This window comes from Tachypleus tridentatus, chromosome 10 (genome assembly GCF_004210375.1).
Source record: "Tachypleus tridentatus isolate NWPU-2018 chromosome 10, ASM421037v1, whole genome shotgun sequence".
Taxonomy (NCBI): domain Eukaryota; kingdom Metazoa; phylum Arthropoda; class Merostomata; order Xiphosura; family Limulidae; genus Tachypleus; species Tachypleus tridentatus.
This window is the reverse complement of record NC_134834.1, coordinates 74,576,841-74,595,464: the sequence shown is the minus strand read 5'-3', so window position 1 is coordinate 74,595,464 and position 18,624 is coordinate 74,576,841. Positions and strand designations below refer to the sequence as shown.

The 18,624-nt window shown below is 33.5% G+C and overlaps 1 protein-coding gene across 1 annotated transcript in view; it reads left to right on the top strand.

Annotated features, from left to right (window-relative positions):
- LOC143229593 (uncharacterized) overlaps positions 1 to 18,624 on the top strand; it is a 95,062-nt gene that overhangs the window by 31,125 nt on the left and 45,313 nt on the right. Inside the window, exon 2 of the mRNA XM_076462153.1 lies at positions 11,517 to 11,691. Coding sequence (XP_076318268.1) covers positions 11,517 to 11,691 — 175 coding nt within the window. The remainder of the gene's footprint in view (positions 1 to 11,516; positions 11,692 to 18,624) is intronic.

The following is an 18,624-nucleotide window of genomic DNA, read 5'->3' as shown; positions in this document are numbered from 1 at the left end:
TTCTTGGGGATTTCTATGCACTCCAGGATCTTCTTTATTTGTGGTCCAACAAAGACACTAGCTTTGACCTTTGCCTCAGACAGCTTAGGGAAGAAGTCTCAAAGGTATTTGAAGGCTGCAGACTCCTTATCAAGGGCTGTGACAAATTCTTTCATAAGACCCAATTTTATGTGCAATTGTGGGAATGACACCTTCTAGAGGTCCGCTAGTGGCTCACACTTGACATTGTGCCTCCCCACAGAGAACTCAGTCCGTTGTGGCTAATGCTTCCTGTTGTAGTGCGCTGCGGTGTCCTTGCTGTCCAAAAGGTAAAGATAACAGGTAAACTTGGTAAAGCCTCCTTGAAAACCCATCAGAATTCCACCATTTTGAAGTCTCCGATAACCTCCCAGCCATACTCATCATACTTTAAGGCTTCTAGCAAGGTCTTGACACTGTTGTATTCCTCCTTGAGGTACACCGAATGGGCCAAGGTAATAGACAGATACTTATTCCCGTTATGGAACAGCACAGCTTTGAGGCTTTTGGATGAGCTATCAGTGAAGATGCGCCACTTGTTCTGGTTACAGGCAATTCCACAGACCGGATACATTGTGGCAAAACCAGAGCCAATCTGACGAGTGCAGAAGCTTGAAAAATGTCGGTGACGCTTCTTCTGAATAGCGACTTGCACACTTTCATTCTTGAAAATTCTAGCAAGTTCTACAACATTCTAAAAAATTCTCTATCAGCTACTCAGCACTGAATCTACCTGGAATGTTCTGGAAAATGGGTGAATTTGAAAATTTCATTATCCAGGTCACAAAATCAAAGTTTGAAGAGAAAAATAGGTCATTTCCATTTACTTTAGGCATAAGCAATTGGGAAATAACACTTTCTGCCCAGGAACAAGAAAAAGTAAAAATTTTCTTACATGGTGTAATTAACAATCTATTACATGCATTATAAAAATGTGGTGGGAATTTTTTCCTTTAATTTCTTACTTGAAATTTTCGATATTGCACAAACAATATGTATTTGTGAAATACATTTTGGTAAGTTATAAATGAGCACGTTACATAGAAGTGGTATTGTTCATTTGAGAAACCAATAAAATAATGGTTTATATAATTTGTTATCTGGAAGCAGTTGTATATATATTAAGCAATAATACAGATTTGTTACCTATATGTCCTAATGTACAATACGAGGTTAATTATTCCATTGTTGTTTCCTTATCATGCTCTACAGAAATTGTATTATCCTCATTCCAAGGGGTGATACGAATACTTGTACAAGCTAGTATGATTTATGATTGAATTACTTTTATTGATGCACATTGAATTGATTTCTAATTTAGTACCTTGTATAAATTTGAAGCTTTTTATCATGCGTATCCCGACATGGCCAGGTGGGTTAAGGCGTTCGACTCGTAATCCGAGGGTCGCGCTTTTGAATCCCCGTCGCACCAAACATGCTCGCCCTTTCAGCCATGAGGGCATTATAATGTGACGGTCAATCTCATTATTCGTTGATAAAAGAGTAGCCCAAGAGTTGGCGGTGGGTGGTGAAGATTAGCCGCCTTCCCCTAGTCTTACACTGCTAAATTAGTGACGGTTAACGCAGATAGCCCTCTAGTAGTTTTGCGCAAAATTCAAGAACAAAACAAACAAAAGTTGAAACTTGTAATTATTTTAATGTTAAATTTTGATTTCTGAACTTTCTTTGATTTTATTTGTTTAAACTCGATGTTATAGGTTTTGTTTTGTTTTTCTTGGGTACCGTTTGTGGTACTCGTGTACCTGTCATGGCATCATGCGTGCGCAATGTCTGAAAACATCCGGAATGTAACTTTTATTCTAAAACATCTCATTAGTGAACAAAAATATGTGTCAAAGCTAAATTATTCAGTCACTATTCCGAATGCTGCATGGCTTACTCATCCTATTCGAATAGTAATAATAATATTTGACTGCTTACAGGCTTTTATCCGAAAATTTATTTTTCTAGTGTTTATCATCTGTTTTTCCAAAAGATTGATATCTCTTATGTTAAAATTTGTATCACATTTCCCGTTTCGTCAAACTTTGATTTTTCTCTTATAAACAGCGTAAACAACAACGTGAGCATTCGTCGCTAGTAGATCGATAAAAGAAAAATAATAGAAGTTTCAAAGAAATATAAACTGTGTTAATTAATTGACCCCATGTTTTTTTTTTATTGTGTACACATTTCTTGTTGTTTTTTGGGGTGGGAGAACATTGTTATTTTTCGCTGATTTCTAATTTTTTTCATTAGATTTATAGCAACCTATTTTATATGTTTTGTAATCAGTTTAAGCGCTATAACAATTCAATGTGATTTCATAAAATTCCTTTTAAGTTTCATATATCTTCCTGCTTCTATTAAAGTATGAAATTAATACTTCTGTAAATGGTATTTTATTCTAATTTTTTTTATATTATATTTAATTTGTAAACCGAATTTCAGCAAGTGCAGGTTTAATTTTTAACAGTGGCAATAGCTCTTGATCTCTTATATTCGATTCATGTTCTCCTATTAAGCGATCATCTTAAATATTTACATAAAAGATAACCCTTGAGGTTATCTTTTGTTGGCTAAAGTTAAAATAACATTTTCGATTATCTTATATATAGCGATATATATATATATACAGCTAATTACAATTTTATATGAGCGACCAAGTGCTCTATTCCCAATAGATTGCTGTTAAATTTGATTTCTAATTAAATACTTTGAAGTTCGTACACGTTGAATTTCAAAAACAAATTATTCAAATGTTTATATTATTTCCTTAGTAAGGGATTCGTAAGCTGAACTTAAAGTTGTATTAACTATATACCTTCCAGCAGCACAGCGGCATGTCTTCGGACTTACAACGCTGTAAATTGGGTTTCGATACCTATGGTGGGCAGAACACACATAGTTCGTTGTGATGCTTTGTGTTTAACGCCAAACAAAAATATCTTAACTATTTTTTTCTCTGTTATAGCAAATAATTATCTATTTTTTTCTAATGTCATCAGAGTTAGTGAATATACTGAGCAAGTAACAATGGTTTCGCTCTTCCAAAATATCATTGAGTTATTTAGGTAAATATGGGGTTGAAATCTGATATGTACGTTAATATCGAGTGTCGAATAAGCTAGAAAGAGAGAAATAAACTTTCGTTAACCTCTTTGTTTCCTGAATTATGTAGATGAATTGTACTGAATAATTATCACTATTGAAGTCGAATTTTTTTCTCTAGATTATTTTTAAAATTATTTTATATATATATGGACAAGTTTTTCCAAAGACTTATCTCGAATCCTGTTTTAACTAAGTATATATATTTGGCCAAGCTTTTCCAAAGCCTTATCTCTAATCCTGTTTTAACTAAGTATATATATCTGGCCAAGCTTTTCCAAAGACTTATCTCTAATCCTGTTTTAATTAAGTATATATATCTGACCAAGTTTTTCCAAAGATTTATCTCTAATCCTGTTTTAACTAAGTATATATATCTGACCAAGCTTGTCCAAAGACTTATCTCTAATTCTGTTTTACCTTTTGTTCTGCGATTTTAAACTTTTTTCATTTTATGGTATGTTTCATCAGTTATTAATTATATAAAAGTAACTTTTGAGGACAATGATAATGATTTATAATTAATTTAAGTTAAAACATTCATATTATTTGACTGTAAGGAGATCTTACTGGGATATTAGATGAAGTTAGCGATTCTGCCATTTTCTCTGAATATTCTGTAAATGTTTTCAAAGCGACTTACTGTTTACGATTGCAGTACGAAACTCATTACATAAATGTATTTGATATATCACGGCTTGTGATTGGTTTCAACCTATCTTGTCAGGTTGCACATATCAGTATCTTAAAACTTATTTTCATTCTACTGCAAGAGGCGTTATTAACATGAAAACTGTAAAATCAGAAATTACTAGACGTTTCTTAGACTTATAAGCTTTCTACACAAAAGCAATGAAGTAGGAGTGTTATCAACAGTGTTGAATGAAAAGGCTGTGACATATTGAATGTAATTCTATAAGCTACTAACGGTTATACTACAGCGTTGTCAGGTTCTTATATGTATAACTGGAAGTTTGAGCAATTATTCAGGACATTTCAACCAAACATTGATATACGCTTAATGGACATTACCTCCATTGTACATATTTTTGCTTTGCAAACTAATGTCGTCATAAAGTATATATCTTAAAGAAAACTGAGCACATGATCACAGTTATAAAGGTTATTATACTCCGTTAAGTATAGTTAAAAGCATAACAAAATTTCACAAATAGCATTTAGGATTTCTGTAAATTTTGATTTCGATGGAAATGTTAATTATTCAGAATTTGGCTGTGTGACAGTTTATTGTTCAGAATTTGACTGTGTGACAGTTTATTGTTCAGAATATGGCTGTGTGACAGTTTATTGTTCAGAATTTGACTGTGTGACAGTTTTTGTTCAGAATTTGGCTGTGTGACAGTTTATTGTTCAGAATTTGACTGTGTGACAGTTTTTGTTCAGAATTTGGCTGTGTGACAGTTTTTGCTCAGAATTTGGCTATGTGACAGTTTATTGTTCAGAATTTGACTGTGTGATAGTTTTTGTTCAGAATTTGGCTGTGTGACAGTTTATTGTTCAGAATTTGACTGTGTGACAGTTTATTGTTAAGAATTTGGCTGTGTGACAGTTTTTGTTCACAATTTGGCTGTGTGACAGTTTTTGCTCAAAATTTGGCTGTGTGATACTTTTTGTTTTTATTTTGTCCTTTTCCATGTTCTTTTTTTAAAAATTTGATTCGTATCTTACTACAAGCACCATACATTTCTTGATTATAAGAATTATGATTCAAAACAGAAAAACACTTTTATATTTGTTTGAAACAATATGTGCTTCAGGAAAACTAAAAATGCGCCCTCCTAAACCAAATAAAACGTAAGTTTATTTGAACCATGACTAAGTGTGTGTGGACCTAACAGGCTTCTTTCAGTCACGATCAAAACGTAAAGGAAAATCTTACCCTAAGTTAGACTGTTCTTTTAACTCCTACGTCACAAAACATGTACAATCTAAAACATGAGTTTTTTTATTTAAAAATGAATTAATGATTATTATGGTGTGAATACCCTTTTTGAGACGGTGAAACATAATGATAATTAATTACTTGGTTGTTGTTTTTCTTTGAATTTCGCGCAAAGCTACTCGAGAGCTATCTGTGCTAGTCGTCCGTAATTAAGCAGTGTAAGTTTAGATGGAAGGCAGCTAATCATCACCACCCACCGCCAACTCTTGGGCTACTCTTTTACCAACGAGTAGTGGGATTGACCGTAACATTATAACGCCCCCACGGTTGAAAGGGCGAACATGTTTGGTGCGACCGTGATTCGAACCCGCGACCCTCGGATTACGAGACGAACGCCATAACACACTTGGCCATGAAGGGGGGCTAATTACTTGGATATCGTGAACATAATTAGCTGGAATACTATTATTATACACTCTTCTAAGTTTTGTAAATGTTAAAGAACCAGAATGCAGCGTTAAGAAGTGTAATAGGCCTGACACTAACGATTAATGACAAGTACATTTGTTAATACATGTTTATATATCACTAATACCAAAACATAAATAAAAGGATTTGGAAATACAAGAGTTCCCTGGTCAGTAACAGAGTAAAAGTGACTCAATTAATGATAAAAGATCAAGCGTTGCTTTCGTCCTTAGCTCACGTTGCGCATATTGCATTCCTACAGCTCTTCAAATACACAACAGTTAACTTATTGTGATGCATACCGAGCAGTTAGATACAGTTCGTTCCTCTATTTTTTTCTTTCAGAAAGGAAAGTTGTGTTTGCCTTTCTCATTTCTAAATTACAAACTCTATGAATTTCCTATATATATTTCTTATTATTCATCAGTTGCAAAATTTGTATGGACTTTTTTTTTTAAATTTTGTATTAATTGCCCTTGATTTACAGCAGCAAAATGCTACGGATGAAAGACATTTCATATTGTTTAACTTATAAATTCTACTTTCTTCATTCGTTAGTTTGTAGTTAGGTATAAAACTACACAGAAAATTATGTTGCGACCACCAAGTTTCAAGCCTTTAGACTTGCGGCTGAGCCACTAAAATTTTCTTTAATCCATATAATTATATCTTCTTTTTGTTGATTTGTATAAGGGTTCGCGAACTTATTGGACATCTCACGATGTTACTTAATTTAGAAATGTTCTCAAACGTAGTCATTATTTTGACTAAAGATAAATGGAACGAGAGTTTGTTGTTACAAACTTTAATGATTTTATGATTACACCAAGTTAAATTTACTGTTTAGTTTAACTAATTTATAGTTTTAAGAAGTTAATCATTTTGTTTTCTAATACCACTTTATTCAATACCAAGATGTTTTTTGAGGTACAAAGCTGCCTAAGTTTGTCTAAATACAGCTCACAGAGACAAACACATTATGTTCTATTATTTAAGTTTTTATCATATTTCATTCGGTTGTTACTTCAGTATTTTAAATACTTTAAGTTGAAATGATATCGAAAGATCTTATCTGTCAAGTCTTTAGCAAAATCTCGTATTTCGTTTTGGTTTAAATTTTAACAGTTAACAAAAGCGCGGGAGTAACTTGAAATAATGGAGAATATATATCTTAAATTACGTATTAATAAGGCCCGGCATGGCTTGGTGGTTAAGGCACTCGGCTCGTAATACGAGGGTCGCAGGTTTGTATCCCCGTCACACCAAATATGTTCGCCCTTTCAGCCGTGGAACGTTATAATGTGACGTTCAGTCAAAAGAGTAAAAAGAGTAGTCCAAGAGTTGCCAATAGGTGGTGTTGACTAGCTGCCTTCTCTCTTGTCTTATACTGCAAAATTAGGGACGGCTAGTGCAGATAGCCCTCGTATAGCTTTGCGCGAAATTCAAAACAAACCAAAACTTATTAATAAAATAAAGACAATAAAAAATATTAAAGCACAACCAATAGCTAATAGCTTAAATAACTCTTTTTGCGTGGCATCTTTTCTAGAAACAAAATTAAAATTTAAAATCACTGTCACAGAATTACTAGTTTCGGTTTAACTGGAAACGCTTGTTTTCGGTTATTCATTGCTTGATTTTTTTAGTTTTATCGTGATATTTTTTTAATTAGAAAGATCTCTGTTATTCTGTGCTCTGGAGAGGATCTAGAAGTGATGGTTGGTCCATGTGTTGTCGATACAATGATTTAGTGTTTACACATCTCAAACTAAGATGTTCGTTGATTAGTTTTTCTAGTTGTCAATAGTATGTACTCTTCTTGCTCGTATCATTCATATACGGATACACGGGTTATGCAAACAGTTGATTTGATCTTTGAACGAAAGAAGTATTTTGTCTGATATCTTAAAACACACAACAGAGTTTAATTTACGGATATATTCTGTTCATCGGTTTATATATTACAAATGATACATAGCTATTAAAGTAAGTAATGACTTTGGTAAAGGCTAGATTACAATACAAGCTGACTCTGTTACTCAAAGGTATTATACCTGAGGTAATGTACAAGTTTATATGCTGTTTAACAGTACTATAATCCTTGACCGTTTATGAAAGTTAAATTAGCTAAATATGGGTTCTTCCTCCCACCAAGTTGTTCTGTTGAAAAATATATGAGGTTGTACTTTGACAAGGTTTAACATATTTTTGAAAAAAAACTCCAGTATTCTATAGTTTAAATTTCAATATAAATCTATGTTTTCATTAATTGGTACATCGGTGAATAAACACTAGACGTCAAAGCTAGCATAGGAAACGTATCTACCAAACTGTAGTTCTCTGAGGTCATTAATGATATGGATTTAGAAAGTGGCCCCAGTAATACCTTATTTAGGAAGTGCCTCGTTCTTCATTTAAAGGAAACTAATGGCCAGAGTATATGAATTATACTGTATAGGATAGAAATGGATAAAATTCCTCTGAACAGAAAAAAAGATCTATGTCAGATGATGAGACAACCTGAATAAGGCAGGAAAAACGAACAACGGTATTTTTGAACGAATAACGTCGACTATCCTGATGTGCATCACATCACTCACATCAGTTGGTCATCCCATAAGTAAAGAATAGGAAGGATTGGGCAGGTATTTCTACATCTGTATAAATTTGTGGGAAAGTTTAGAAATGAAAAAGGAAAGTATACCTGTATAATACGTTACTAACACAGATAATAAATTCACTACAACAAGAACATGTTTCTCTGTATTTGTTTATGTTCATATACACACTTCATTTTTTAAGTTAAAATATAGATGAAGCGAGTGTTTGTCCAAATACAGTAACATCACAAAATACAGTAATATCACAAAATATAAGTGGTATAAGAAACTTATAAAATCAAAAGTCATGTCTTCAAAATGTTACTTTGTTAAATATACGAGCAGATAATGAAACTAGAATTATGCAAGAAAAAGAATGTAGCTGGAAATTTCTTAACGTTCACTGTTAGAATTTTTTTTCAATATAAATATTTCAAACCCCAAAAACGATGCATTATTATATATGTAATTATTCAACTCGGTAGATAGGAATTTATACAGGCAGTAAAATATTGTGGTGTTTTACGTCAAGAAATATTATTTACATACATGTAGATTTAATTGAACTCGAAACTGATGTATTATTTGGTGTGCCTACTTTTTATTTATTGCTAATATGGAATGTATTTCTCTTTCCGTTGGTCTGTTAACCTTTGTGACATATTTGACCCGACTTTTCTGTGGGAAAGTAGAGCAGCGTTATTCAGACCCGCAAAAAATGTAATTGAATGAGGTAAAAGAGGGCATAATGTTGATAATAGACTATATTTAAACTAGGAAAGTAAGACTTATTCTGACAATGTGACATGCAGACACATCATATGTTTACCGCCATCTTTTTTTTTAATATAATGTTTTTTTGTTTGTTTTTGGAATTTCGCACAAAGCTACTTGAGGGCTATCTGTGCTAGCCGTCCCTAATTGAGCAGTGTAAGACTAAAGGGAAAGTATCTAGTCATCTCCACCCACCGCCAACTCTTGGGCTACTCTTTTACCAACAAATAGTGGGATTGACCGTCACATTATAACGACCTCACGGCTGAAAGGGCAAGCATGTTTGGTGCGACCGGGATTCGAACCCGCGACCCTCGGATTACGAGTCGAACGCCTTAACACGCTTGAACATGCCGGGCCCTTTGTCAATAGTGTTTGTATGTTGAAAATTACAAGTTAATAATTCGGCTTAGTCTTCTTAATAGTTAACTGTTATAAATATTTTCCCTGCTTTGATTTCTGTTGTGTGTGTGTTTTTTTTGTCAGTTTGAATATTGTATGACTAAACCTAGATCTATTATTTATCAAATCTGATGCTTCCTTGAATTATTCCATTTTCCACTAAATAGCATTCTGATTAAATACTGCGAACCTCCATCTTCAGTAAACCTTGTCTTGGCCCTATTGGTTTAACACAGAACACCAAACAAATGATAAGCTAATCTACGCAGTTAAATGAAAGTTAAAACTAAATGAATCGATATTAATTATATTAATTTTATATTAAAATGATTATTTAATAAACACGTAATTTACATTTAATATTAACTTTTTCGACCAGGTGGTTAAGGCACTCAACTCATAATTCAAAGGTCGTGGGTTTGAATCCCTGTAGCACCAAACTTGTTCGCTCTTTCAACCGTAGGGGCGTTATAATGTGGTGATCAATCCTACTATTCGTCGATAAAAAAGTATCCCAAAAGTCGGCAGTGGGTGGTGATGACTAGCTGCCTTCTCTCTAGTTTTATACAGCTAAATTAGGGACTGCTAGCGCAGATAGCCCTCGTGTAGCTTTGCGCGAATGAAAAAAAAACAGAAAAAACACTGCTCTCACGTGATCTATTATCTTTTTGTGGCTGTTTTTACTGATGCCGTTCTTTGATAATAGAGAGTAATGCAACTTTCAGGTCACACAATATCGATATTGTCGTGCCGTTAAACCTTAATATTCAATAATCTATGCTACTAAATTACACAAGTTATGCAATTGACTGAAACCTATTTAAATGATAGTGATGTAATGCACAGCTTGAATTTCCTGGTTAAAAAAAAAACTTTATCTTTCCAACCGTATCAGTTCTAATATTTAAGAAAAAATATCATTCATTTACATTTTATCAGAATTTTGGAAAACCCTACATCTTTGACTTTTAAAGCACATCTTCACTTTTAGTTTATAGCATATCAATTTTCCATTGTAGTCAATATTGTTTTTCTTATTTTTAGCTCACTGCTGATAAGTATACTTGAATTCTTTATATATGCACTGTCTAATACTTATAAAACATTGTTTTTCTAGTGTTCTCCTTTTATCCTAATGTAGACTGTCTTGAATTCTCTATATATGTACTGTCTAATACTTATGAAACATTGTTTTTCTAGTGTTCTTCTTTTATCCTAATGTTCATTTTGATCCCTCATGTATTTTTATACTATCTCAAAATGTCAATTTTGGTCACCTTAATATGTTTTCCTAATACCATCTAACTGAGTTATTCTTGTTTGTATGAAATTACTTCCAGAAAACACAAATATATAAAATATCTATGGAAGCAATTTAATAACGTATATTATGTCTGTTAATAGTAGTTAAGTAAACAAGGACTGTATAAAGGACGATTTTAAGTAATGTTTCCCTTCCTTCGTTCATTTGTTATTAAATCATTAACGAGCTCATTAGGCGCTAGTTGCACATCTTGCTTTGTGGAAAGCAATAAATGATTAAGTTAATAGTTAAAGTATTTGTGTCCGATGCAAGCTCTCTTTATTAACCTGAAGATGACCTAAGAAGGTCGAAACTTTGTTCTCTACTTTATTTTAATTAAAGTTTTAATACCCTTACCAACCATCTTTAAAATACAAAGTATTTGTGTCTTTAACTTCAAAGCCAGAAGTCTACAGAAAAGAAAAATGTGCCCTATTTAGGGTTATTTTTATTCTCATTCTCAGGCAAAAATTCTAAAACAAACTAGTTGTTGCAACGTCGAGGGGTTTATGGGTTACCATACCAAAGAATTATAGTAATCTTGCCAGCCAACCCTGAATGATGGATGTTAATACACGCATATACAGACATATAATAGAACATATTTACAACAAGGTTTTATTTTAAAGATGGGTTTTATAACTATTATTTGAGTAGAAACTATAAATCACAGATCACTGTTATGGATATTTGTCTAAATCTTCAATATTCCTAGATACTCTACAATAGTGATTTGGCACTAAAATATTAGAAATATCATATTCTGCTATAATAAGGTTACGTACGCCAATAATTCAATAAAAGTTTCATAAAATTAATATTCTGCTCTAATAAGGTCATGTACGCAATAACTGAATATAAGTTTCATAAAATTCTTTCTTCAGCGACAGTTCAGCATGTACATGTTATCGTTTTAAGATTCACTAATTGTTTTTAGGGCAGCTCAAAGACTTAACTTACAAACAACGAGAAAGAAGAAAAAACATCAAGTGCCAGGAAGATCGTCTTTTTACCATACGAACTTCGGTGATCTTGTGAAGCTGTCTCCACCACCTCTTCCACCAGGACTGATCAGAATGACCAGCAAGAGAGCGACTCTTGGCTTAGGAAAAGTAAGTAGAGACAACACTTAGCAACAAACAAGCAGTTTTTTTTTCTATTATTTAAAGAAATGTTAGCTTGTTTTCGAATTTTAAGCAAAGCTACACTAGAGCTATCTGTGCTAGTCGTCCCTAATTTAGCAGTGTAAAACTAGAGAGAAAGCAACTAGTTATCACCACCCACCGCCAATCCTTAGGCTTTATTTTACCAGCGAATAGTGGGACTCACCGTCACATTATAAAGCCCCCACGGCTGAAAGGGCGTGTGTGTGTGGTGTGACGAGGATTCGAAGCCACGATCCTTAGGTTACGAGTCTAGCACCCTAACCATCTGCTATGCCAAGTCGATTTAAAAACATTTCATTATAGATTAACATCAACTTATTGAATTCCGAGTAAAATTTTTGTGTTTTTTTAACAGTGTAATCTACAGACGTTCATATCTCATTAATTCGTTTTCATTTGGAGTTTAAACGATATTTAATTGGGGCAAATAAATCAATATATTTTAAAGATATTGATATATTTTGCATATGCTTGTACGTATGTAATATTATATTAAAATTAATATTTAACCTCGAGATCTCAAGTGAGAGGTAGTAAAAACTAGTTAACTAGCATTTGAAAGTAAAATTTATTTCTTTTGTTTTGTATTCGATTTATACAGAATAAATTTATGAATATTAAAAAGACAATTAGGTGAACAGTTACTGTTATCATACATAGTAAATAATCTTTTAAATTGTACATTTTCTTTCATATTTTCATTTTATTTTCTCCCACATTACAACGCCTCCGAGCGACACAACAGCATGTTTGCGGACTTACAAACCGAGTTTCAATACCCTTAGTCGGCAGAGCACAGATAGCCCATTGTGTAATTTTGTTTTTAACTAGAAAAAAAACCTTATTACAAAACACTACATATACTTCAGTTTTTATTACTGTTGTCTCAATTTATAATTTATGTGTAAAATAGATTTAACTGTTTAAAGAGGTTCTTTAACCTGTTCAGTGCCGTAGACGAGATAATTCGTCCAAGCCAATCGGTAACACAGTGCCACGGACGAGTTAATTCGTTCTCAATAATTCCTAACTTCAATGCTAGATGTCAGCACCATAATTCATTTGAGCTACTTACGAATTGTTTCACTTTCGATCCAAAATGGCGTCACGAGAAAAGTTACAAAATGAAGAAGCATTAGAGTTGTATTGTAGCAGCTGAAATACTTGGCAGTCAACAGGTTAAACTTCCATACAGGAAGAATAAAATCAGAAGATAATATATATATTTGTTTAACTGACTTTCTTTTAAGACTACGGTTAAAAGTTTGCTTTGAAGCTTGATTAACGTATGTTTTTACAACTATACTTTCTCGCGCTACCAAATATACCGTTTAACAGTTATCATCTTTAGTATCAAATTAAAACTAATAATTAATAATGATGATAAATTAATTTAAAATAATCTGTTAAAACAACAACACTGAACATTTACACCAACACATTAGTTAATTGGTTCACTGGTTCACATCGAAAACGGCCCGGCATGGCCAGGTGGGTTAAGGCGTTCGAATTGTATTCTGAGGGTCGCGAGTTCGAATCTCTGTCACACCAAACATGCTCGCCTTTTCAGCCGTGGGGGCGTTATAATGTGACGGTCAATCCCACTATTCGCTGGTAAAAGAGTAGCCCAAGAATTGGCGGTGGGTGGTGATGACTAGCTGCTTTCTTTCTAATCTTACACTGCTAAATTAGGGACGGCTAGCGCAGATAGCCTTCGAATAGCTTTACGCGAAATTCAAAAACAAAAACACATCGGAAACTAAGCTTCAAAGGTATTTTCTGTGATTCAGCTTCTTTTACAAAATCTACGTTATTATATTTAGTGGTTCAATTTTACACATAGTGGTTGATGTTTCAAAGGTATGAACAGCTAGGCCTAAGTGCTAGGACTATATTTAAATCTTAATGTTACACGTAAAGCTCATATTCACATAACGTTCCGGTCAAATTTAAAAATCAATACTGTTTTCTCACATTCTTGTGCCTGTAAATATAGCGTATAAAATACTTTCGAGATCATACACCACAGCCAAGCAATGAGAAAAAGTTTTTTTTCGTTGTTCATTCGGTGGTGTGTAACATCTTTTGAATTGTTATTATCGTGACGTATTGTAAGACCAGTACATCACAAGTTTTTAGATGGTCGTAGGTTTTACTGTTTTCGCGTTGTATAACAATGTGTGCAATTTTTGTGCTTTTCATAGGTCATGCAACCAAAATATTCAATACGAATAATGTGTATTGAAATAAAATCAACAACTTGGTTTTCACTTTTTTCTTGTAAATATCAATAAATATTTCCGATAAACTACTCACAGAAACTGTAATTGTACTATTCATCTGCTAGCGATAAACCTTACTTTGTATGACAAGTAACCTCAGATCAATCTTTACTCCAGTTACAGTAACTCAACTAAAAACGTAAGATCAATAACTCATAATTGTGAAATCAAAATGAGTATGAAGTTTAAAACTGGTTTTATTATAATTTAGTTTTTTCACAAAAATATGTTAATTGTTCTTTTTCTTCCTTCTTTCTGTTTTTTTTTTTTTTGAAAAATTAAAGAATTAATGATTGTTGCGGTTTTGTAATAACATGAACTAATGAATAGAATCACTTGAGAAAATAAACTTGAAAATTAAGTTTCGTTAAATGTATACGACCACCTATTAAAACTTACAGCAAAAAATATGATTTTTCTTATAAGGATTTAATAAAGACAAGGATCGAATAAAATTATTGATTACTGTTTTAAAAATAAGACACGAATCATAAGTATTTTGTTTAATGAGACTTGCTTGTTTCTTTGGAATAAACCAAGCTACGCAATGGGATGTCTGTGCTCTGCCCACCGAAGGATCAAAACCCGGTTTCTAGCAGTGTGAGTCCGCAGATATCCTGCTGTGCCATTGGGGGCATTTAGGAGACTTAGTGAAATAAGTAAACCATCCTTAATATAAGAATAGAAGGAAGGCAGTTAGACATCACCAACCATCGCCAACTCTTGGGTTACTCTTTTGCCAACGAATAGTGTGATTGACCTTCACTTTATAACTGCTCCACCTGGCCTGTGGTAAATAAAACATGCATCTTCTAACCACCAACCTGTACTGGTTACGTTTTTAATTCATTAATTGTTAGAAAAATTAAAACACAATATTCATTAATCTATTGAAAAGCAACAACAACTCATTTGGTTCACATCTTGTGTAATGTTGTTTCACTGGAGTTCCGAAGTAACATTTCTCTAACACGGGCAGTTTAAAGATATAAATTAATGACGAGTGGAAAGTCGTGATGTAAATATTTGAAACGTTTATGATGTGCTTGCGTTTTAAAAGTCTTATCCGTAACGGTAGAGTTGTTATAGATCTTCCCATACTCTCTCCACATTAAACTCCACGAGAAAATTGAAGCTTTGAAAAGTTACTCCTCTCTTCAGTTTCTCATCCAAAACAGTTTCCAATAGTTTTTCTTCCTCGGCCGGTTTGAAGTACCAATCGTAAAACTCCCATCACACTAACCTTGCTTATCTGCAAGAGGCAATTTTTGCTCCCTGCTAACTACGTCATTTTCCTGCTTGGAATACAGTTATGAAGTGCCCTTGACTGCCTATTTGCTAAGGAAATTGGGCATAAAATGAAGTGGCGAGGAAAAATTGCCAATTCGTTATCCTAAATTTTCTATTATCACGGAATACCAGAAAAGTGTATTAATGGTGAAGTGACAAATACAAGAATTCGTGTACTAACAATATATAAATAACTACAAAAATACATTTGGTGAAGCATATGGAAACCTTTTCTCTCTGTGGCCGAAATTAACTATATTAAAAATTTACCTACCCTTCTGATATTTCCAAGGGAAAACTCATTTCATAAACAAACACGCTATTAATTAACAAAACAAAACATTGTATTCACACTTTATCACCTATTACAATTACACTAAATTTTCATAGCTTACGTAAATTCAATAGTATTAATTACGAACTAATGACTCTCAAAATAATTCTTGATCAGTTTGGTTTTAACTTTGTGCAGAACTACACGACGGCTTCCTACGCTATCCGTCCCTAATTTAGTAATGATAGACTGGAGGGAAGGTAACTCCCCGACTCATAAGCTCAAAATTCGAGTCGAGCACCTTAACCACAAGGCCTCCGTTGATCAGTGTATGTTTAATAAAGAATGTTTGTTTTTAAATTTCGCATAAAGCTACTCGAGGGCTATCTGCGCTAGCTGTCCCTAATTTAGCAGTGTAAGACTAGAGGAAAGGCAACTAGTCATCCACCCACCGCCAACTCTTGGGCTACTCTTTTACCAACGACTAGTGGGATTGACCGTCGCATTATAACGCATCCACGGCTGAAAGGGTAAGCATGTTTGGTGCGATCTGGATTCGAACCCGCGACCCTTGGATTACGAGTCGAACGCCTTAACACGCTTGGTCATGACGGGTCCTGTTTAATAAAAAATACCGTTCACTATTTTATAAAATGTAATATTCATAATTTCGCCAATCCAGTTAATTCAACCACAATCCATTACATCACCTCCTGCTTCTGTCCATTATAAGCTACATTCGGAATCTAAATATTTGTTGTGAACATTTTCACCATTTAACTGCAGAGGAAATAATTCTGAAGATTTGTTTGTTTGTTTGTTTTTTAATTTCGCGCAAAGCTACACGAGGGCTATCTATGCTGGCCATCCCTAACTTAGCAGTGTAAGACTAAACGGAAGGCAGCTCGACATTACCACCCACTGCCAACTATTGGGCTACTGGCTATGCCGGGCCAGTTGTCAAGAAGATGTCTCAAAGCATTTGAGAAGTCCTAATCCGATACTGTTATGGTTCCCCTATAAATAAGTTCGTGAATCTCACAACATATTGTGGACGGTAGACTGTTATTTTGTATCGTAACTCCATCCCCCATTTGAAAAATGATGTAACTCTTCTAATTAAATAAAATATTTGTTTTCTACTCGTTTACAAACGATTCAACATTGTACGAAGGTAAAGAAAATCACCTATTTAACTTCAATGATTCTACTCTTATGTCTAAAATCGGATAATTTCCATTTTCATGTAGTTGGAAGCGTAACCTTCTTTCAACTTCAAATCCAATTCCCCTTCACCAATAAGTACAATAAATTCCTTATGCATCATATCACCAGTTTCCAACGTCTTTCTCAAACTTCTTTTGACAGACTGTCATTTTATCAAAAAAAATGTTCTCCACATGGAGCCTTCTCCAAATTAATTTCATACAGTTATAGGTAAGCAACAGTTCATTTTATGGTATTAATCAGAGTCAGAAACTTCTTAGACGTAAAATTTCAGTGTTAGTCTTTTATTGAAAATAACCTTCGAAAGTTTCTGACCCCACATTTCTACATAGTCTGTTCATGTGCAAAATCCAATTATAATGTTCTTGTCAAACAATATATATATATACATACAAGCTAATTACACATTATTTATTTCATTTTCACTCTCACTTCTCTTAGTAGTCTAACAAAATGCACAGACACGTAAATGAATGAGAGGACATCCAGTTATTCTAAGCTCAGGCACGCGGATAGCAGCAGCTCTCATTTATATTCTTCCCCACCTTATGACACGTATCACCTACATTATTTCTCTACCTTATTGTAGCTAATGTGTTCTTAATACCATGAAATTCTACCTAATCATAGCAGACTTTAACAACGAATGACATTACAACATGGTCAAGATTCAAGAAGGAAAGACGTTTGTTTGCACAAGGCAATGCAGCATTAAATATTCTTTAATAAAATATTGCTGCTCCCCTAAGCTTTTTTTATCTACCTTCTTAATTTGATTTTAAAACTTTCAGCACATTAACTGTTTCTCAATAATCCAACAACAAGAATGTTTTCTTATACGAAAGGAACATAGTGTTATCTGCTAAGCCCACCGAGAGGAATCGAACCCCTGATTTTAGCGTTGTAAATCGGGAGACATACCGCTGTACTAGCGGGACACTACCCAACAACACCAATAATCTAGCTCTGCTACTCTCTTAATCTATTTCTGTTGAAACCTTTGTTTCTTCCGTAAAAATTGTCCCTTCTTTCTTCTGTGTTTAATTCAATCTGATCCAATATACTATTTCCTAGTCAATAAAAGATCTAACGATTTTAACATTCTAGATGTATTACTCTCTGGGTTATCTTAACCTAGCCACAGTTGGGATGCAATTCGTTATTTCTGTCGCTGATAACAGGTTGTTTTCATCCATTTCCTTCCCTGTGGAACTAGCACTAAATTTTTGTCCAACATATAAAGTTTTGTTTCATTCAGCTTCATCACACTGGATTCGGTAAGACTTTACATTGTTATTACTAATATATCTAGTCAAGAATTGTAACATCGCACTAGAATTGTAGTTTGGTCAGAAAGAAAGTGGAATATTAATATAATCTGTTCTGTCTTTATTTAGTTATTTACAAAGGTACAGAACTGAAGTCTGGCACAAAAGGTCTCTTTAAGTTACAATCTATGACTGAACACGATATTATAACAAATTATGCAATAGAAATTTCCACATTGCATCGCACCAGCAATAAAAAAATGTAATTGTATATGTTTATGTATATATTTAAATAAGTAAAAAATTTTAACAACTGATATACATAAAAAGAAAAAATAGCTTGAGCACACCATATCCAAACCTTAGAATAAATATATTTAAAATTTAGTTTTCTATATATAAAAAAGGAACAGATATGGATGTTCAAACCCACAACATCCATATTCTAAACATCTTTTACTGATATCTCAGCTTTTATTTGTCTCCAGATTTACAATGCTAAAATCAGTGGTTCGATTCCCCTCGATGGACTCAGCAG